At 67.4% G+C, this 22,327-nt stretch overlaps 1 protein-coding gene across 1 annotated transcript in view; it reads right to left on the minus strand.

Moving 5' to 3' along the window:
- LOC140629485 (adenylate cyclase type 1-like) overlaps window positions 1-14,602 on the minus strand; it is a 347,929-nt gene extending 333,327 nt beyond the window's left edge. Inside the window, 3 exon segments of the mRNA XM_072818990.1 lie at window positions 13,298-13,320; window positions 13,323-13,968; window positions 14,480-14,602. Of these exon segments, the coding sequence (XP_072675091.1) occupies window positions 13,298-13,320; window positions 13,323-13,968; window positions 14,480-14,602 (792 nt within the window).
- Between the last annotated feature and the right edge of the window lie 7,725 nt (window positions 14,603-22,327).

Here is a 22,327-nt window from a genome sequence, read left to right on the forward strand (position 1 = left end):
CCTCCCCCCGAGAGGAAACCCAGCCCTCGCGGCCGCCCCATCCCGCTGCCCACTCGGGCCCCCGGCGCTGCCCTCCTCGTTGCTCCACAGCCACGTCAGAGCAGCCATGCCAACTGCTGCCCCACCTGGCACCTGGCGCAGGGAGTCCCAGGGAGTGAGACCCTGCCCTGGCCGCTTTCGGGCCACTGCCCCAGTCACCACCTGCAGAGCGGTAGCATCTGGCTGCACAATTACACGGGTTCCCGGCAGGTGACTGGTCCTCGCTGCCCCCACCGTCATTGCCACCAACGGACGCAGCAGCGCTCAGGACGTGCGGCCCCGGGCTGAAGGGACTGCTGCACACTCTGCAGCCCTGAGCTTCTGGCCCCGAAGACCTGCCCCATGCCCCCAGCCTCCTGTACCTGCCCCACAGCCCCGGCCTCCTGTACCTGCCCCACACCCCAGCCTCCTGCACCTACCCCACACCCCCGGCCTCCTGTACCTGCCCCATGGCCCGGCCTCCTGTACCTGCCCCACACCCCGGCCTCCTGCACCTGCCCCACGCCCCCGGCCTCCTGTACCTGCCCCACGCCTCCAGCCTCCTGTACCTGCCCCACACCCCGGCCTCCTGTATCTGCCCCCCACCCCCGGCCTCCTGTACCTGCGCCCCACCCCCGGCCTCCTGTATCTGCCCCCCACCCCCGGCCTCCTGTACCTGCGCCCCACCCCCGGCCTCCTGTACCTGCCCCACGCCCCCGGCCTCCTGTACCTGCCCCACAGTCCCAGCCTCCTGTACCTGCCCCACACCCCGGCCTCCTGTATCTGCCCCCCACCCCCGGCCTCCTGTACCTGCGCCCCACCCCCGGCCTCCTGTATCTGCCCCCCACCCCCGGCCTCCTGTACCTGCGCCCCACCCCCGGCCTCCTGTACCTGCCCCACGCCCCCGGCCTCCTGTACCTGCCCCACAGTCCCAGCCTCCTGTACCTGCCCCACACCCCCGGCCTCCTGTACCTGCCCCACAGTCCCAGCCTCCTGTACCTGCCCCCCGCCCCGGCCTCCTGTACCTGCCCCACAGTCCCAGCCTCCTGTACCTGCCCCCCGCCCCGGCCTCCTGTACCTGCCCCACGCCCGCGGCCTCAGCACACAGGCTCCTCAGGACTGCCCTGCCCTCCGCTTTCCCAAGCCCACACTTCTCTGGACACAGGGCCCTGTCAGGGCCTCGAGGCTACAGGTGTCCCGCCCTGGAAGCCCCACTCCGTGTTCTCTCCTCTTCCCGCCTACCCCCTTCCCGCCGCTCTCCTACTCTGGGAGAAACACGCAGTCCACGTGACGGGCCCTGCTCGGTCCACTCCAGGGCTCGGGGTGCTGCTCATGCGGCAGGAGAGTCCTGCACTCGCCCCTCCTCCCTCGGGGCCCGCACCTGCCACCCAGGCCACAGGACCCCCTCTGCCCTCCGGCTGGGACCCGCGGGCTCCGCTGCATCCCCCTCGGCAGCTGACACACCGACCTGCGGTTCTTCCTCTCGTCTGAGGACAACACGCTTCTCCGGGCCCCTGCTGTCCCAGCCCGCTCTGCACCGTCCAAAGGCAACACCCCGGGAAAGGCCCCCGCCTCCTCGGCTCCCCCAGCCCACCCACCCTCGCGGCGGCCCAGGCTCTGCCCAGGTCAGGTCCCAGCACCCAGCACCCCGCCCCTTGGGCCCGTGCCCATGTCTGGGACCTCTCCACCGACAGCACCACCTCACCCGCGTCCCCCGTGCCTCTGCACTCCACCTGGGACCCCACACCCGGGCCAAGGAGCCACACCTCCAGCCTGGCCCCGCCCCAGCCCGCTGCACCCCTCCCGCCCCGCTCGGGACAGACCCCCGAAGGACCCCCGACCCCTCCCACTGCTCCCCCCAGCAGACCCCTGAGCCTGGGATGAGCCACTCCCAAAACGGGCACCCTGGTGTTTGCTGAATGAATAAGGAAGGGCACGTGGGTGGCAAGGGGTAGATGTGCGCCACCGCCTGCTCCTTGCTGTCCCGGATGAGACCCCACGAGACGTTTCCCAGTCCTCACATCTGCGGTCAGGTGGGTGGGGGGGCAGGGACCCCAGCTGTCCCATGACCCACAGGACATACAGACGCAAGGCCTGGAGGCAGCCTGACGTCTGAAGTGACGAGCTTCTGGAGCATGTTGAGCCTGGGGGGAGGCCGGGGGGCACCACGGGGGTATGGGGACACGGCCTGCGCAGACGTGCATATGCGGACAAGGTCTCTGAGCCCCGGGAACGGCACTGGGGGAGGGGACAGGCCCGCGTCCCTCCCAGGCACTGTCTCCCGCAGGACTGCAAAGCCAAGGAGCCTCTGAGTCCACCCGCACCCCAACCCTGCCTACGTGGGCCGCAAGGACAATCCCAGAAGACCTCTAGGCCTGTGCCCGCTCGTCAGGGTCTGCCGGCGGCCCGAGGCCTCTCCTGGCTCCTGAAAGCACCAGCACCCCATGGCCCTTCCTCACTGGCGGGGGTCGGGCAGGGTCGGCGTGGAACTATCCCCAGTGCTCTTCCTGACACTCCTGATCCCCCGGGTCACAGGTGGGAGAAAATATGGTCCCTGTGCTCAGCCCACACCCCACGCGGGGCTCCCCGCAACCCCGCCTGGCCTCCCTTACAAACGTGAGATGGAGCTCGGGCTGAGGAGCGTGGGCCGGCTCTCACAGCTGGTGCGTGAGCAGACTTGGGCCTGTGTGGTCTGGGCCCAGACCCCTCACTGTGCTCTCCCGCTGGGCCCTGCTTCCAGTGAATCCTCTGGACGATCACTGGCCGCGAAGTCAGAGGCCCGGGTTCAAATCCAGCTCTGCCCACTGCCAAGGGACCCCATGCAAATGGGACCACCACCCTCACCTGCAGGGTGCTGATGTGGGTAACACCCCGCCGTCCCCGTCTCCCTGCCACTCACTTCTCAGTGAGTGAAGAAACCAAGGAACTGCTCCACCACAAACACCATCTCCTTCCATAATCGGGGTGTCACCAGCCGGAATCAAATCTGTAGGCAGACACCCCCCATTCAAAACATCCCTGCATCCATCCACCCACTCACCCAGCCATGGACTCATCCAGCCAGGGTCTTGCCTACCCGCCCACTCACCCAGCCACCCACTCACCCATCCCCCACTCACCCATCCACCCACTCACCCATGTAACCATCCACCCACCCATGCATCCACTCGCCCATCCATCCACTTCCCCATCCAATCCATCCATCCACGCATACATACATCATCTACCCACTCACCTATCCATATCATCCATCTATGCCCTCCCACCCATCCATCCCCATGCACCCAAACATCAACCCACCGACCCATCCATCCGCACCCACCCATCCACCCGTGCACCTATCTATCCGCCATCCATCCTTGCATCCGTCCATCCACTCAAGCACAACAGGAGCAAGGCTTTGGATCTGTGTCCACTCCAGGATGGGCTGGCAGGGCCTCCTCGCCTTAGACGGGCCAGGTGGCTCCAGGAGTCCCGGGAACCTCAAAGGACAACAAGGGTGACGACTGAACATCGACGTCAAAGCACTTATGGAGGGGACGACGCATGCGAGAGCTCTGGCTCGGAGGCACACGGGGCCCACCCCAGTCCACACGGCGCAGCCACGCACATCTGCTACAGAGAAGACCCCTCTGTCAGATAGAAGCTGAGGCCACAGTCAGGGGATGATCTGTCCAAGGCGAAGCTGAATTACGCAGAGTGGAAGCAGCGCAGAGCTCACCGCCTGCCCCACGTGGGCACCACACCGACACCTGTGCGAAGCGTCCCGGGCCCACGGGGACGGGGACGGGCTGTTCGCACACGGGGAGAGGTGGCAAGGGCCGAGGTCACCAGGTGGGCTCTCAGGACAGGTGAGTGAGACGCCATCCAGATTGAAGGGCCGTGTCCGAGGGGAAGAGCCCAGCCCGGGGAGCCCCAGGCTGCTTCAGAAGGGGCCCCGGGTGCCGCCACGGACGACAGGGGCCACGCACATGACCAGCCCAGCCTCCCCGGGGGCCGCACTCGGGCTTTACAGTGGGGCGGGGACCCGGGAAGGAAGCTCCCAGATGGCCGCGTGCATTCTCAGAGGGGCCCCTCGGAAGGGGAAATGGAACACAGAAAATAACCCCAACTGGGAAGGAGCACCTCAAAGCTTTGCCGGCCGCTGCCCCCGCCCCGTGGCCACTCCCCCCACACCGTCTGGTCACCGCGCCCCACGTCCGTGGACTCCAGGAGGGCATCCCCGTCCCTCGGAGGCCGGGGCCGGCCCACGTCTCCAGGCTGACCTCTCCCCTGTCCCATCTCCCCATCGGGGCCCCGGGTGCGCACACACGTGCTCGTGCCCCCGCCAGGCCTGCAGCGTGCCGCTCTCCCTCGGGACGGCGCCTCCCACAGCGGCCTCAGCCTCAAGGGTGTCCCCCTGACCACTGGGCAGCCTCCTGACCCCAAGCCCGAAGCACCCCAAGATCCCCCTGTTCAGCACTCAAACCTCTGTGCAGAACGCCCGGGTGCCATCCAGCCGCCCCCGCGCCGCCCAGCACAGGGCACCGGCCTCCGCATTGGCAGCTCGGCCACCGCCGAAGAGGGGGAGCCCTGCCCACGCACGAGAACCCCCACCTCACCGGGCGCACCCCCTGCGCCAAATCAACGCCCCGCCCGGGCCTCGCCAAGTCCCGTGTTTCTGGTCGGGGACCCCTGACGGCGCCCGCACTGGGACCCACCCAGTCCTGCCTGCGGGTGCGGGGTGCTCCCCGCGGGGTGCTGCCTTTCCCACGTTGCTCACGGACGTGTTTCCTAACGCGACCGCTTGCCACCCTCTCTGTGGTGGAAGAAAAGCGTTCTGGGACGAGCATCCCCTGAAGGAGGAAAAGCGGAGAGGACAGGGACAGGTGTCGGGGCTGCCTCTGGCCCCAAGAAAGCGCCCTGCTGGCCGCGCTCCGGCGAGTTTCCGTAGCAAAAGCAAAACAATAAAGGGTTTCTTAACTACAGATTCAGGATGGGGGGGGGGGGCCTCTGAGCTCCTGCTGTCGGGTTTCCCACACGTGACGCTGAGGACCCCGGCCGTGGCCACCACCGTGAGCAGCCCGTGCCCAGGGGCCCGGCGAGCCACCACGCCGTTTCCTGTGCACCCTGGTGGCTCTGCCGGGGCGGCTCCTGGCGTGAGGGCCTCCCTGCCCCGCTGCAGCTCCCGGGCCTCCACGCATGTCCCCGCCGGGCCAAGGAATCGCAGCCGCCGACCGCAGCCCTGGGACGTCTCCAGGCCTCCGCGTACCTTCGGGCCGTGCCAGCGAAGGCAGCCACAGAGGCGCTCTCCAGCCCCTGCCGGCAGCGCCCCCAGGCAGCGAGTCCCCGCAGCCCCCCGCGGCGCAGTCAGCCAGAGGGATGCCCCGGAGGTCAGCAACACCTGCTTCCAAGTAAGGATCCGGACCTTCTGACGTGCACGGCCCGGACGCACGGTTCCCGGAGCCCCCTTGAGCAAGCGTGCGGTGCAGATGTGCGAGGCAGCCCCCGAAGAGCCCATGGTCACGCGGACACAGGGCCCTAGGGAGACTGCTGGGGGGCGGCCCCCCGAGGCCATGGGCGCCAGAGGGCCGGGGCAGGACGCAGGCCTGGCTGCCGGCCACGCTCTCCTCTCCCGGGCGTCGGGCCTCACGTCCGCACACTGGGGCACACGGTGCCAACCAAGAGGCTGGTCCGTGCCTCGGAGGTGGCCTCGCTCCTGGAGGCCGGGGTCCGCGTCACCTGAGGAGACGCCCGCTTGGCCCCGCAGAAGCACCACCGGTGCCACTGCACGCCCAGGAGCGCACGCCCACGCACACCTGCTCTGCCGCACGACGCCAGGAGGAGGAGGGCTCCCGACCCTTCCTGTGACCCCGCCACGCCCCAGGCGAACGGCCCCTGTCCTCAGATCCCCCGCCTGGATGGACACCCTGTGCCTGTGTGCAGGGGATCCTCTCACAGACGACCTGTCCTCCCACCCCACAGGTCCTTCCATGGGCGCCCCATTCCCCCTCTGCCCCAGGATCCCTCCATGGGTGCCCCATCCACGCTCCACCCCCATGTCCCTCCACCCCTGGGTCCCTCCATGGGTGCCCCATCACCCTTCCACCCCCGGGTCTCTCCATGGGCACCCCACCCCCCTCCACCCCCAGGTCCCTCCATGGGTGCCCCATCCCCCCTCCACTCCTGGGTCCCTCCATGGGCACCCCATCGCCCCTCCACCCCCAGGTCCCTCCATGGGTGCCCCGTCCCTCCTCCACTCCTGGGTCCCTCCATGGGTACCCCATCCCCCCTCCAACCCTAAATCCCTCCATGGGCGCCCTGTCCCCCCAGCCCCCGGGTCCCTCCATGGGTGCCCCGTCTCCCCCGCCCCCGGTTCCCTCCATGGGCATCCCGTCCCCCCTCCACCCCCGGGTCCCTCCATGGGCGCCCTGTCCCCTCCACCCCCAGGTCCCTCCATGGGCACCCCGTCTCCCCCGTCCCCGGTTCCCTCCATGGGCGCCCCATCCCCCCTCCACCCCCAGGTCCCTCCATGGGCACCCTGTCCCCCCCCCGCCCCCGGGTCCCTCCAAGGGCACTCTGTCCCCTTGTCTCCTTCCCTGGGATCTCCTCCCTGAGGATCCCTGAGCAGCTTGATCAGGACGCTGGGCCTGAGCAGCCACACTGCCCACACAGTCACCGTCACCGTGGGCCGCTCCAACCTGGTCAGGCTCCCCGTCCAGCCCTGCTCCCCACCAAGGGAAGTGCCCCTAACTGCAGACCTAGACCCAGGACAGCCATACTGCAGTCCCTCCACCCAAGCTCTCGGGCCACAGACACTGCAACAAGCCCAGAGCAAAGTGGGTCCTGGGTGCTGAGAGAGAGTGAGCAGCCTCAGACCCAGACATCCAGACCTGCAGGTCCTGGTGGGCCTCAGGGCTCCGAATGCTACCAACACACGCACTTGTGCACGCAGCGGCCTCATAGGGACAGCACCGGGGAGCAACGAGCCCTTCTCTGATCAGCAGGGAGCCTTCCTCCGGGCCTGAGGGCAGGAGGCAGCCCGGACACCAGCAGCTCAGAGACCACAGCAGGTCCCGCCACCCGCAATCCCAGAGCACAGGCTCCAGGGGCCAGGAACACAGGAGGATCCAGGGAGGGTCCTGAGGCGGGAGCGAGGGACAGCCTGCCGCCCCCTCGGCCCACACATCGGGGAGCAGAGGGTGGGAGCTTCAGGGGCACGGTACCAGGCTGGGCAGGGGTCCCGGCCCTTGTCGCTGACCCACGTTCTGCAACCCCGCCCCCCCCCCAGACGAAGCCCAGGCTGGTTCACTTTCTGGGCCGTCTCTGAGGCCTCTCAGGGTCACGAAGCTGGAGGGCCCGGGTCCCATATCCTTCAGGTAACAACGCGGCGACGTCAACACGGGAACGATGTGTGGGGTGCGCAGCACGTGCCTGTGTGTGTATGTGGGGGGGTGTGAAGGTGGACAAGTGTGAGGACGTGCGCGTGAAGCGTGAGGGCGTTGATGTGTCTGCAGGTGCATCTGTGGGAGGCGTCAGTGCATGTGTGCATGCGTGTACACGGGCCACAAGGGGGGCCGCACGTGCCCAGCCCTACTAAGCGGGTCCTTCCTGCCTGCCTGTCCAGCCCCGCGGTGTGAACCGAGGCACCTGGAGCCAGGCAACATGGGGTCTGTCCCTCTTGCCCCGACCCGAGCCCCCTGCCTGGCGGGCAAGTGGACCACCTAAGCCCTGAGGCCACGGACACAGGCCTCCGTGTGGCTGCCACAGCGGGGCACCCCGGCCGCACTGCAGGAGGGGGAGAGCAGCGACAGCACAGCCGGAGGACACAGTCTGCACAGTCTGGCCACCACCAGCCAACGGGGCATCTCTTGTATCACTCGACCAAGCCCAGACACGGGGGCACTGAGTCAGAGAAAGCTGGCGGGTCACAGGCCCCGAGCAGTAACAAGACGCGGCTCTCACCTGGCCGAGCGCTGGCCCCACACCTAGGGCACAAGAAGCTGCACGCGCTCCTACAAAGCCCCGGAGCCACCCCAGAAGAAACCGAGGCACGGGATAAGTACCCACAGCCAGGAGCTCCAGCACCCCTGCACACCGGCCCGCCACGCCGTCTGAGTCGGGAAACGGGATGAGGACGTTAAGGGCTGAATCTGCAGGGACACAGCACGGAGTGTCTGTCCCCCTGGGAGATGAGCCCTGGCCCTGGGGACCTGGGAGAGGGGACAGGAGACGGGCATCGCCCAAGAACAATCGCCTCTGGGCAGGCGGGGGCAGTGGCAAGCAGACACGGCCCCAAGGATGTCGCTCTGGTCTGAGCCAGGCACAGCACCCATGTCCACTCGTGTGATCCCTGCTCCCCACTGCATCCCAGGAATCCCCAAACAGAAACCTGATCAGACCACTCTGCTAAAAAGGCTGGCAGAGTGGTGGAAAGGGAGGTGGGCGGGGGGTGGGGTGACTGGGTGACGGGCACTGAGGGGGGCACTTGATGGGATGGGCACTGGGTGTTATGCTATATGTTGGCAATTTGAACTCCAATAAAATATAACAAAAGTAAATAAAAATAAACTTAAAAATAAAAAATAAATAAAGAGGCTGGCAGCGCCTCGACACGGCTTTTCAAAGAAACTAAAGCTGCTCCACGTGCCCTGCAGCCCTCACCTGCCTTTTCTGGCTCGCCCACCCCCTGGGCTGAGCCTGACCCCAGGCCCCGAAGGCTGCCCTGGGCCTCATCCGTCCAGCCTGGAGCACACGGGCCTCAGGAAGCCGCCCTGAGCCCTCCGCCCGCCCCGTCCCCTTCACGCACCTCTGAAGGTCACAGGCTCCCCGGCACAGGCCAGCGTCCCCCCACAGACAGTAAGTTCCTAGAGGGCAGGGGATCTCGTTCCCACTGGGCCCCCAGCCCCTAGCCCGAGGCCTGGCACCCAAGCGTGGGTCACAGAGCTTCCCAGGGAAGGCGGCACAACCGGGACAAGTACCGAGTCGTCACAGGTGTCTGCCCAGCCTGTCCCCTGCGCCCCCACCAGGTCCCCAGGTGGGGCCAGACTCCAGCCCTCACAGTCCCTGGGGCTTGTCCCAGTCCCAGGACCCATACCTGGCACCTGCTGGGGCAGCAAGAAACAGTCCCTGGCCTGAGGCCAGGATGTATCCCCTCAGCGTGCGGGCCACCTGCCCAATTCCTGCTGCCCTGGCCCGGGCCATTCCCGGGCTGCTTCAGGTCAGGGCCAGCCGCCCTGGAGGGAGGACAGCAGACCAGATCCTGGGGAGGGGACCCGAGGACCAACAGGGCAGGTGTGGGAGTGTCGCCTGTGAGGAATCAGGTGTCCCGGTGGGATGCCCGCTGGACACGGCCCTGGAAGCCTGGAGGACACCCCGACACCTCCCGGGCCTCGGGGAGCGGGGAGCGTCTGGGCTGCGAGTATGCAGTGATGGGAGGCTGAGCCCTGCCCAGCGACCACAGGCCTAGGGACAGGGGGTCGAGACCCAGGAGGCTGCCTGAGGGCTCCCTCCTCAGCTCCTCAGAGGCGGAGAACCGCACTCCCCGCCCCCAACTGCCCCGGAGCCAGGGGACCCCACCCGCCTCCCTCCCCCTTCCAGCCCGCACCCAGCAGCACCTGTCCGCCGCGGCAGGTGGAGGCGCCAGCAGGTGAGCCAACGAGGTGAGGAGGCCCAGGGAGATGGAGGAGGAGGACGCGCGTCCCTGTGGCGGGAGGGGCCCGGCTGGTAAAGCGCTCGGCTGCGGGGGCGCAGGGCAGCAGGGGCGGGGCCCGTGGGGGGAGGGGCGGGGAGGCAGTGCAGGGGCGGGGGGACCTAGAGGAGGCAGGGGGAGGGGTCCGGGGGCAAGGAGAGGGGCCGGGGGGCAGGGGAGGGGCCCGGGACCGGGGCGGGGGGTGGGGTCCTGGTATGGGGGCGGGGGCCGACGGGGGTCAGGGAGGCCCCGGGATGGGGGGCGGGGGTCGGGCCGAGCTGCGGTGGAGGGCGGGGCGGCCTGCAGCGGGAGGGGGAGTCGCGGCTCGGGCGGGCGCCCAGAGGGTCCCGCGGCGCACACCTGGGCACACGTGGGCACGGGCCCTTCGGTGCGCAGCAGGTCGCCAGGGCTCCGGGCCCTGAGGGCGGGGACAAGGCCCCCCCCCCCTCCGCTGCAGCACCGGAGCTCCCCACAGAGCTCAGGCGACCAAGGAGCCGGACCGGCCAAACCTCACTTCCAGGGTCAGGGTGCCTTGTCCTGTCCTGCCCGCGGCCCAGCACCCGGGACAGGGGGACACGAAGTACATGTCACCCCCACTGACAGGCCACCGAACAAGGCCATTCTGCACACGGCAGTGGGCCCTGGACGCGTGCAGGAAAACCCAGGCTCTTGCTCCCCCCTGGCCAACAAGTGGTCATTTGGGGCCCTGGGGGTTGAGGCCGCAGGGGAGGAAGCTGGGGGAAGGAAGGAGGCTGGTGCCCCTACGGGGACAACCCAAGGCAGGGGTGGGCAGAGACCCCCCTGCTGCTCCTCTGCAGACAAAGCCCGCTGCCCCAGCCACCACTCCAAGACCAGGACCTGGACACGCACACTAACCCTACTTCCCCACCACTGCACCCCTGTCCCCAAACACAGCCACTCCCTCCTCAAGCTGTACCCCTCAAGGTCCCAAGTGCCACCCACCCCAAGGGAGCGGGGGTCACACCTGTGATGTCTTCCTCTTCCCACCACCCCCCCACGTCCTAGACCCCCCCACGCCCTGCCCCTGAGCAGGCCTCAAGCGTTCTGCAACATGTTGGTTCCCCCACGTTGCTGGAATGAATTTCTGCGCTGTGTTTAGATACAATGGGGAGGGGGGAGGGGGACAGGAAATGGACCCAGTCTGGCTGATATTTACAAGGCTCCTCCTGGGGGCTGGGGAGGGGGATGAGACTGACTCTGTCCCTAAACTCCTTCTGCCAGAGCTGAGCACAGCAGCAGGCACCCCTCCTGGGGAAAGGCAGTACCCCATATTTCAACTGTCCAGTCAGGGCGCTCCTGGGTGCTCTCAGGCCGGGCCAGCCTGGTGCCACAGGGTCCCCAAAGCACATGGTTACATCCCAGAGCTCCGCACACCAGGGCAGTGCAAGACTGCTGCAGGAACCTCCCTGAGGAGGGGCCCAGGCTTGGGGGCTGGGGCTTGACCCCCCCATCTCAGCTCCCCCAGCAGGAACGGCTCTCTCCCACCACACTGACACAGAGGGCCTAGGTCACCGTCCATCACCCGGGCCTCCCACAGCCTCCTGAGGGCCTCCAGCTGTCGCCTGCGAGGCCTCTGCTTACCCCAAACCAGATCCTGAGGAGTAAGGGGCTGTGGGCATGTGACTGCACCACGGGGTAGCAGGGGGGCTGCGGAGCAGCAGAGGAGGACCCGCTTGGCACATGTGGCTCCCACCTTCCCCACTGGCGTCCAGACTGATCTGCAGACTGCACCCCAGGTCCCCCACACGTGTGTCTGCGCCCATCCCGTCTGTCCGCCCACATCGCCACCACCAGTAGTGACGCCTGGACTTGGACAGGAACGTTCTAAGGAAGCCAAGAGAACTGGGAAGTGGCAGGAGACTCTGCATATGTGCTTTCCCAGCAGGTTTCCACCTGCCTGGCAGCTCTGCAGGTAGGGAAACCGAGGCTCTGTGCGGGGAAAGTGTGCCTTGCCAGTGAGCCACCAGCAGCCAACCCCCCCCCCCCCAGGTCCACGGCCCCCAGACAGGTTCCCTGCCTGGACGATACAGGGGCTCATCTTATCCTGGGGGCAGAGCTCCTTGTGCCCCAGGCACCTTCAAAGACTCTAGCCTCTCCCTTAATTGTCTAGAAGGAATGACCAGAAACTGTATAAAAACTGCCCCCCCCCCCCCCGAAAAACCAACAGTGCGGCCTTTCATTGAACCAGCTGAACCTCTGGTACACCAGAACCCAGAGCAGCCCCGGCCCTGGGCCTGCATGGCCAGGTCAGCTCAGGCTCCCCCCACCTGGAGCCCACCTGGCTGAGGGCCACCTACTCCCAGTCCCGGAGGGGAGGCTGTCCTGCTGGGGGCTCCCCTCGTCAGCCGAGACGGAGGGGCACAGTGGCATCCCCCGAAGGACAGCCAGTGAGGCTACAGGCCACTGACAAGAGGCAAGCAAGCAGGGGGCCTGCTGCAGAACCCTCCAGAACAGAACCCCCCTCCCCTCCCTCAGGCCCTCTTCCCCATTTTCTCCACCTCACCTCTGACTTGGCCTACACCCCTACTATCTCCCTCCATCCTCCCACCTCCACAGCTCCCTTCCCCCGTCCCCTCCCCCCCAGCCTCCAGCACATGTTGGCCTCTGTGGGCCCCAAATTGCTCCTCCAGCGAGAGTCTACCCTGTGCATCCACGGCCCCTCTGACCATGTGCACCCCTGGCATCACCATCCTGGTCCCCTCACCTCTCCCTTCTTCCCAGCTCTTGCCCTGTGCAGCCTCCCCTCATCTCCCCCATCCCCTCTATCTGCCACCTTCTCTCCACAGGTGAGCTCTTCCCCACCCCCCACCCCCCACCCCCCATCCTCCTGCCACAAAGCTGCTGCCGCTGGGGGCAGAAACCAGGCCCTTCCTAAGGTCCCTCCAAGCCCCAGTGGGCCGGGTGGGGCTCCACCGCCCAGACAGGCTCCAGGAGCCCCACAGCGCAAAGACCTCTGTCTTGTCCAAGGAGTCCCCGGCTTGGGAGGAGCCCCTGGGGAGCGGTGGCGCCTGGTCCTCCCAGCGGCCCCGCTGGCCCACCTGGAAGGCAGTGACAAAGTTCAGCTGCCGGCAGCCCCGGTCAGGTCCCAGCAGGGTGGGTGGGGGCAGCAGGGACCGGAGCCCTGCTCGACCTTGGCAAACCCGTTTTCCTACCCCGGAGAGAGGTCCACCATGAGCACGAGAGAGACTGGAGGGGACCCGAGTCCTCGTGGCCGCCCGCATCCCCGGGGTGCCGCAGGCTGGGAGGGGGGCTGTGCTCGCGCCCCCCGAGGTCCGGGCACACTGGAGCGCACCCCGAGCCCGCGCCCACTTTCGTCCCCCGCGGGAGGGATGCGCGGCGCCAGGAGCGCCGACCTGGGCTCCCCAGCGGCCTGACTCGGGTCAGGTCCCGGCCGCGCGGTCCCGGGTCCCCAGCCCGCAGGTCCCCAGGGCCGCGCTGAGCCCCGCAGCCCCGCCGCGTCCTCGGCGCGGGTGACCTCGAGCGGCCCCTCCCCCTCCGGGCCCACCCGAACCCCGAACCCCGCGCGCCGCGTCCCGGGTGCCTCCGGGCAGCTGAGCCGGGCGGCGAGGGCGCGCCCCGGGCACTCACCGTCCTCCAGAGTCGCGGGCGTCGGCGGGCGCCGGGGTGGCGGTGATGAGCGGGTGCGAGGCGGCCACCGCGAGCCCGAAGCCGCCGGCCAGCAGGCTGCGCACGGGCAGCAGGGCGTAGGACACGAAGGGGACCAGCAGCAGCGGCCACACGCCCTGGTCGGCGGCCGCCGCGCCCGCAGCCGCGCCGGCCGGGGTCCCCGCGGGGCGGCCGAGCGCCACGGGGCAGCAGAGCAGCGCGAAGGCGAGGCTGAAGAGCAGCGCCAGCGGGCCGACCTGCCCCAGCTGCGGGCCCCGCGGCGAGCGCACGTGGGTGGCCACGAGCAGCGCCAGGAAGAGCGCGCAGTGCGCGGGGGCGAGCCCCGGGTCAGGCCGCCCGCGGGCCCCGGCGCGCCCAGCAGCTCGGCCAGCGCCCGCCAGCGCGCTCAGCACCGCCAGCGCCTTCAGCGTGGCCGCCTGCGCCGCCGCAGCGTGTAGCCGGGAGCAGCGCCCCCGGGGGCCTCCGCCTGCGCCGCCGCCGCCCGGGCCGCGCGGCGCCCCCGCCCTCTCAGCTCGGTGCGGGCGGCCGGGGCGGGGCCGGGGCGGGGCGGGCGGGAGGCGCGGGGCGAGGCGGGCACACTGGGGCGCAGGCTGCCCCGAGCGCGTCCCCTCCCGCCGCCGCGCCTGCGCGCACTGCGCCGCCCGCGGTCCCCCCCCAGTCCCCCCGCGGCCGCCGCCGCAGCCTCAGTTTCCCCGCCGGCGCGCGCCGCCCCCCGCAGCGCGGAGCACCCTGCGGGGCGAGGACGGGGGCCGCACCCCTCCGACCGCGGGACCTGGCGCCCCGGCCCTGCGCACCGGCAGCGAGCGCGGGGAGGCCTCCGGGCTGCAGGACCCACCGGCCGGCCGGGCCGAGGACGGACCAGAGTCCCGGGAGGAGGGGCCCTGCGGCCTGCCCTCCGCACCTGCAGCCCGGGGACGCCCCGCTGTCTGCGTGTCCACGGGGCCGCCCCTGGGCTCACCCCGGGGAGGGGCCGAGCGGCCGCCCCGCGCCCCGCGGAGGAGGATGGCCCCGGCAAAGCCGCAGACCCGCTGTCCCCCTCTGCTCGCTGTCCCCCTCCCCACGCACAGGCAGGACTGAGGGTCCCCAGAGTCCCGGGAGGCAGCAGCAGGGCCCTCCCGGGTGCCTTCGGGCCCCAGGACGCACCTGAGCCCCCCAGGCCTGGGTCTGTCTCGCAGGCACCAGGGAATTGCCGCCGCCGCCGCTGTCCCCCTCCCTGGAGCCCCGCAGCTCTTCTGTGGGCTCCAGGTCTAGAGTGGGAAACCGCATCATTTGGCCACGTCAAGGGGCCACTTTCCACGCGGCACAACACGGGCAACACACGTCAGCCCCGGTGGCTGTAGACGCGGCACCTCGCCATCTGCCTGGCCAGGAGCACCCACTGTGCCAACCCCAGCAGCTCAGGTCACCTCACCTGGTGGCCGCCGGCCCCTCCTCCTGCACAGGCCTCCCCAGCGCAGCCCTCCTGGCTCCACCGCAGTTCCCTGTCCCCCAGTGCCCAGGGCTCTTTCTGGCAGCCCCTGGGGCAGGGGGACTGGAATTTGCCGGCCCTCCCTGTTTTCAGAAGACAGGACGACGTGTTCCTCACCTGTGCCCACAGGTAGCAAAGTCCACACAGTCGCTCAAGCGTGGAGGACCAAGAGTGGGCTCTCTGGCTAAACGTGTATTTTTACGTCCTAATGGTATTATGGAAGGAAAGCTGAGTAATGTCCAAAAATCCAGCAAGCCATCCAACAACGGAGGAATGACCAATGCCCTGGGACCCAGGTCACAGCACCCTCCCCCGTCAGCAGCACAGTCATGGGCAGGATCTGCGTCCATCTCCTTTACAGAGACACAGAGAAGGAGACACCAGGCCCCCGTGGGAGCCCCTGATGGCACCCGGGTTGGGGTACGGGGTGGGTGCCATGGGCCAGGGGCTGCGGGTGCACTCATCCTCTCTGGTCCCGTCGGCTGGGCAGTCTGCAGCCAGGGAGGAGGACGGGCACGCTGTCTGAGACACACCGCGGGGCCCACACCCCGTGCTCCTGCGGATGTCATCAGTTAAATCGTGTCTCCCCCCCTCCAAAATCCACATGCTGAGCTCCTAACCCCGAGTAGCTCAGAACGTGACCTTCTCTGGGACTAAGGTCACGCAGACGTCCTTGAGATGAGGCCACCCTGGGATAGAGTGGGTCCTAATCCAACAGGACCGGTGTCTTTCCACAAAGGGGACCTCGGGAGACAGACACGCACACACTCGGAGAAACAAGGCGGTGACCCTGCGGCAAACAGGAGCCACGGGAAGGTGGGAGGTTCCTCCCCCAGGGAACTCGGCCCTGAGACCCTCATCCCAGCCTTCCGGCCCCCACGGCTATGGGAACAGGTATCCACACCCCTGCTCTCGGGGCTGCGTGCGGGCGACCCTGGCCACGAGCACCCCAGCACGCGGTCGGCCCTGGATACCGTTGTCCACGACGGATCGTCAATATTGACCAACAGCAGAGTGGCTGCTGCACAGACCGGGATGAGACACTCTGCTCTTCCTGGAGGCACCTCGTCCCTCCCCGAGGGACGTGAGCAGAGGGACGGGAGCCATCGTGGTCAGTCATCCTGTGTCCCCAGTCCCGGAGCACACCACCGGGCATCGCCAGCGCCTCGTTAGAGACGGGAACGCGGACCTCCTGGAGCAGGAGCACAGCCGGGCGTTCCTCGGACCTGTCATCGATCCCAAATCTCGGGCTTTGCCTTTGAGGCTCACCGCGGCTGAGGGCTTGTCCGACCCAGAAACCCCGGAACTCTGCGGGACGGCGGTGGGCGTCGAACGGCAGGGCTGCGGCCTCGCCAGCAGCATGTGGTGTCCAGGCCAAGAGCGCAGTCGTGTGCCTCCTCCCCCAGCTGCGTGACTCTGCACAGGTTAGTCTCCCTCTCCGTGCCCCATCTACTCGGCGAATCGGGGATGTAAAAGCTCCCGGCCCGCGGGGTTACCCCCAGTGCACGCAGAGGCTGCACAGAGCATGCAGGAGCGCCAGCTGGTCAGTGTTCTGGGCGCGCAGGACCCTGTGACCGCCAGGCCCCGCACACAGTGGCCATAGCAGCCAGGGAGATCGCCGTAAGCCGGCTTCTGTCTGGGGGCACTCGCCACGTTCCTGGGGCCTCTGCCAGAGACTCGGCCTCCAGGCCAGTGTTCCTCCCGGGGTGGATCTGGGAATGAAGTTTCCCCGTGGGTCTTCTGGAAACCCCATGGAAATGCAGGCCGCTAGGGGACCAGGCGGGTGGTCCTCACCAGGGAAGTGGGTCAGGAATGCTCATTTTGCCAAGACTGTGTCCAGGGATCAAAGGGCCCCGCCACGGGCTCCGTTAGCCGTAGAAACCTGGACACGGGGCTCAGCCTCCTCCTGTCCCTGGTGCCTGGACAGGCACCTTCCCGGATACGTCCCGGTGACTGGTTGCCGGAGGGGAGGGAGCCCAGGAACGCAGTGTGGACGGAGACTGGAAATGGCCACAGGGATCCGACCGGGACTCCTCCAGCAGGAATGGGCAAGGACTCCATCCAGAAGCTGGAGGCGGCCAGGACGGACTGAGGACCACGCCGGGCGGCCACTGGCCACACACCCCCACCCACGGCAGGACACTGACCTGTCTGGCTGAGGCCCCCCAGGGCGCAGGCGGCCGACAAGGAGAGTGAGCGGGTCCTCCAGCCAAACCAGGGGCCACAGCTGGATGGGCAGGTGGGTGGTCGCCGAGCCACACAGCAGAGCGGCAGGACAGGACCCACTAATGTCCCCCTTCACCCATCGCTGTCCCCATACCTCAATGGCCAGGAGGACCACCTGGGGCCTCACAGCTGGCTCTGCCCCTTCCCTGCACGGGGCCCTGGGCTCGCGGCGTCCTTGCCGCCGTGCCCGGGGGTCAGGCCAGCCCAGAGTGCCAGGCTCCAGACGACATCAGACTGCATGCCCGGTCTGTAGGGACACCTGGCCGGCGGTAGGAGTTGGTGTCACGGGCACGGTGGCCTTTTGCTTATCACTAGGCTTCGGCCCTAAGCAGAACAGGACTGCTGGCCGGTGGGAGCGGTCGGGGCCAGCGCAGTGACCCCACAAATAAATACATATGTGCTCAAAACTGTGGCCAGGGCTCCCAGAAAGCAGCCACAGCGTGTGACCTCTGGCCAGCCCTGGGGGGGGGGCAGAGTGCGGCCCGGCTGTGCCATTGTGACCGTGCCCGGGCCCCCAGCAGGGTGAGCAACTGGAGGCGGTGGATGGAACTGGTACCCTGAGCTCTGGAGGACCAGAACTGTGGTGCCCAGACAACAACCCCAGACCCGGAGCTGCTGGAACTGACCTCTTCTCTTCAGAGCCAGGGGTCCTGCGAGGTCTGTGTCTTCCTGGGGGGCCAAGTGGCCTCAAATGAGTGGACGCTGGCCCCGGGCCGGGCAGAAGGGTCTCACTGAGCCCAGGACTGAGGCTGCGGTGGAGGTCGGTAAGGCAGGGTGGGAGGTTCCTGAGGACCCCAGGACGCTGGACGGCAGCCGCAAGCGAGGGGACGGTCTAATGGCCCCTGGTGGAGGCGGGGTGGACGCTCTAGGTGACAGGCAGCCCCTTCCAGCCCATCTACGTCCACTCAGGAGTTTGAAGGGAGAGCCCTCCTCCCAGATGTGACCTCCCCTCCTTCAAGAGGCCAAAGTGTGTCCCCTCCGGCTCCTCTAGACCGCAGCTGCTTTCTACTAAACCCGAAAGATGCCACATCCCGGGCAGGCACTTTCCCAAGGAGGACGGGACCCCCGGCCTGGCAGTGGACATGAGGGGATGCGTGTCCCCTGCATGCAGTGGCTCCGCCTGTGCCAGGCTCCCAGGGCCCGGGTGGGTTTTCACTTATTCCTGGTGATCCCGGGGAAGACAAAGGACGTGACAGCTGGCGCCACTATTTGCCACGTGTGCCTTGGACCCGAGTGTGGCTTCAAGGGGCAGCGGTCCTCAGGCGCTGTGCCCCCGATACCGGGAGGTACGGGGCAGGGGCGGTCAGGGGAGTCGGTCTTGCCCTGAGCATCATCCCAGAGCACAGGTAGGACACGGAGGCAGCTCGGACGCAGCTCCAGCATCCGTTGGTTGACGTAGAACCTGTGGCCACAGTCCTCTCAGAAAGGACAGTGCGTGGTCCTCCCGGGAATCGACTGGGCTGGGGGCCACCCCTGAAAGCCTGCTCTGTCCCCAGGCCAGGCCGGGGCAGCAAACTGGAAACTGTCAGAGTTCAGGAACGAGGCCGAGGCTGGTAGAGACGGTGAGCGGGGACCGACGGTCCTCTCCAGGGCTCCTGGGGACGGCGGGAGGCAGAGCCTTCTGGGAGACCTCAGTGACAGATCGCTAAGGAGAAGAGTCTGGGGAAACGGGGCCTTTGCTCCCTCTCCCCGACCCCTACCGTTCGGGACACAGGGCTCTGGCCTTCCTGGTTGGGTCCCGTGATGACCCGATGAGCCCAGAGGCACGCGTGTCCACACCAACGCTGGCTGGCCTCAGCCCTCAGCGACCCCTGGGCCGCGTGCGTGACGGGCGGGGACCCATATGCTTCAATCAGGGGCTCCAGTCCGAGGCCCCGAAGCCAGGGCCACCAGGGGCAACCTAGGAGACCCACAGTGCTGCGTCCTGAAGACACAGCGGTGACCAAGTCCCACCCTGCCCACCAGGAGCCACAGCCCAGCGGGGGAAAGACAGGGACACAGGCGCAAAGCGTGCCACTGGAGGGGACAGGCAGTCAGTGAGCGCGAGAGCCTCGCACGCTGGAGGCAGTGCTGGTGTGGCCCCTGAACAGAGCGGGGTCCCCTGGCTGAATGGGGACGAGGATGAGATTGTGTACGGGTTCCACTCCGCGTGGCTTAGTTTGGCCACTGGGGATGCTCAGGGTCCTCGCAGGTCACCAAACCCGCCATAGTACTCGCTCTCCTGGGGAGCAGCCCCACGGGGACCAGAGGCCACCTGAGAGGCGGGCCTCGCCTCCGGCCCTGCCCAAGCCCCTCCGGCCCTGCCCAAGCCGTGAGACTCGCTATTTACAGTGACACGGGACTCGGGGACCCGGCGGCGGGCATTAAGTGGATTCATGTCACCAGGGCCAGGGGTCAGTGTGAAGGTGGGGAGGCCGGCAGGTGCCCCTGCCCCACACCAGCTGACACCAACTGAGGCCTGCTCCAGGGAGCCCAATGCTTTTGGCTCTGACAGCTGCGCCGGGAGGGGGAGGCTTCAGGAGGATTTGCGCTACAAAATAGCATCGCTGGCTGGTGGGTAGAGAATTTGACCCAATTAGAGATTACCAGTTTCAGGAATTACTGGAAAAGAAATCTCATTAAATAGGTTAAATATAGGAGCCAGAGGCTGAGAAGGCCATCTGGGATTCACGGGAAAACCAAAACCCACACGGGGTGCCTTGGGCTCTGTGACTCTGCCCCCCGGGGGGTGCTCAACTTGGACTCGGGCGGCGCAGTGTGCAAGGCCTGGGCTCGGAGCTGGCATGGGCAGGGCCGCCACCTCTGCCTCCCGGGGCGGGAGCGGCTGCTTCCAAATCCACCACCACGGGCCACAGCCCCCTCCCCCCACCAGTCCCCCTCTTCTCCCTCCGGGTGTGTGGACCCCCCAGGGAGCCTGTCGCTGTCCCCCCACCCTGCACTCCGTGGGCAGCCGCAGGTGCCCTCCAGCCAGGCCAGAGGTTTCCTGCCCGGCCCAGGGCCCGCCAGCTTGCCCTCCTCCCACCACCCAGGGAGGCTCCATTTCCATAAAATGCAGAGGGGAGGATCTTCCCATTCCCTGCTCTGAAAGAAAGAGGCTTCCTTCTGCCTCACAGCTTACCCAGGCACCTTTCACTGCGCAGGTTCTCAGGGAAAACCCTGAAGGGAGCTTCGCCCTGCCTGCCCTCCCCCCCAGCCCCCCACCCCCCTCCCCTGCTCCAGAGATGCCTCAGGCAGGACCCCGCTGACCTGGGTTTCACCCAGCCTGGCAGTGACTTGACCAGCATACCTGGTGGCACCAGGTAACGTGATGGCGCTCAGGGAGAGGCTGGGCAGGCCACCCCCCTGCCCTGCGCCCCTGCCCAGCCCCCTGCCCTGAACCTTGCCCATCCCCCCTGCCCATCCCCCCAGCCCTGAACCTTACCCAGCACCCCTGCCCTGCGCCCCAGCCCTGAACCTTGCCCAGCCCCCCTGCCCATCCCCCCAGCCCTGAACCTTGCCCAGCCCCCCAGCCCTGAACCTTGCTCAGCACCCCTGCCCTACACCCCTGCTCTGCACACTTAACCAGCTGCCCTGCACCCCTGCCCTGCACCCCAGGCATGAACTTTGCCCAGCACCCCTGCCCTGCACCCCTGCCATGTGTACTTTCCCAGCACCCTCCCTGCACACTTGCCTGGCACCTCTGCCCTGCACCTGCACTCCACACCCCTGCCCTACACCCCTGCTCTGCACACTTACCCAGTACCCCTGCCCTGCACACCTGCCCTGGACCCCTGCCATGTGTCCTTTCCCAGCACCCTCCCTGCACACTTGCCTGGCACCCCTGCCCTGCACCCGCACCCCGCACCCCTGCCCTAAGCCCTGCTCTGCACACTTACCCAGTCCCCCTGCCCTGCACACTTGCCGAGCATCCCTGCCTGCTGCCCCCAGCCCTCCTGGTGATTCTTGAACTGTTCCCAGACATCCCTGCGTGGCCAGGGACCAAACATTCCCTGCCTTAGAGTTCTGCCCAAGTGCAGTGGCCAGAGAGGTGGAAACCAGGCTGCCAGGGTGCTTCAGGCACACCTTTGACAGGTGCAGGCCCAAACTGTGTTTGGTGTTGCAGCAGGAGTGGTACACACGGGGAAGTGCCCCTGTGCCCTGGGTCATTCCCAGGTCAGCTCCGTCCACGTGCCGGAGAAGAGAGCCCAGCGGCACCCACCTCATACTGGGGGTCGATCACGAAGGGGAAGGTGTCCTCTGCACATGCACTTGGGGTCTCGGCCAGAACCTCCCGGGCTCCATCAGGGCCACGAGCTCACTCCCGAGGCCGTCACTGTGCCCGGAGCCCGAGATCTCTGGCAGCGGGCCAGCCCAGGGTCCTGTGTCCACCTTGCGGTAAGGGTGTGTCGCAGGAACCCCTCCTCCCCCTGCCCCACGCCCCTCGATGTCTGTCTCTGTGGTGGATGGAACGGGGCCCCCCAGAACTCTCGTCTACCTGGAAGTGGTTAAGGCCCTCGAGATGCCATTGTCTTGCATCAGGGTGGGCCCCGAGTCTAGGGACAGGTAGGGGGCCTGTCCTTGTAGGAGGAGGAGATGACCCAGAGGGAAGCCGCAGGACCGCAGACCTGCAGGCCACCAGCCACGCTGCGAGGGGTGGGGAGGGATCCCCGCAGGATCCCGGGGCAGCGGCCCTGACGCTCTGGACCAGAACCTGGGGCACCGGGCGGTGGGAGAAGGAAGCTGTGATGCAGAATGACCACCCCGCCCGGCCTGGAGCCGTCTTCCGCAGCAGCGCAGGGAACTCTCACAGTCTCCAGTGACAATTATTTACCTCGTCCTTACCTCTCCCTTGTGACCTCCAGAGGCCACTTCTAGCTCACTTTTATGTCCCACTCCTGCGGCCCCAGGGCTGGGCTCCGGGTGCTGGACCCAGCGAGTGCTCATGGATTGGGGTGCGTAGAGTCTCACAACATCGAGGGTCTGGGGCCACTGAGTCAGGGCCAGCTACCCCATCCCCCGTGGTCCTCGGCATCCAGCGAGGGGGCCCCCCCGCCCTCACCGACGTGCTGCAGCCCGGGAGCGGTGCGGCAGAGCGCCCAAACGCCAACAGTGCACGAAGCCACGTGTCTGCGTGTGTCTGGTGGATGAGGACACGGTGTCTTTCCCTCCTTCTATACGAGTTTCTGTGGTTTACAAAAGTATTACGACAGATTTTTATAATCAGAAAAATGTAATACTATGAGGTTCGATTGAAATCTAGCACATTGCAGGTTTGCTGGGAGCAGCAGTGAATCCGTCGGTGTATGAGAAAGGACTTT

This window comes from Canis lupus, assembly GCF_048164855.1.
Source record: "Canis lupus baileyi chromosome 15 unlocalized genomic scaffold, mCanLup2.hap1 SUPER_15_unloc_1, whole genome shotgun sequence".
Classification (NCBI taxonomy): Eukaryota; Metazoa; Chordata; class Mammalia; order Carnivora; family Canidae; genus Canis; species Canis lupus.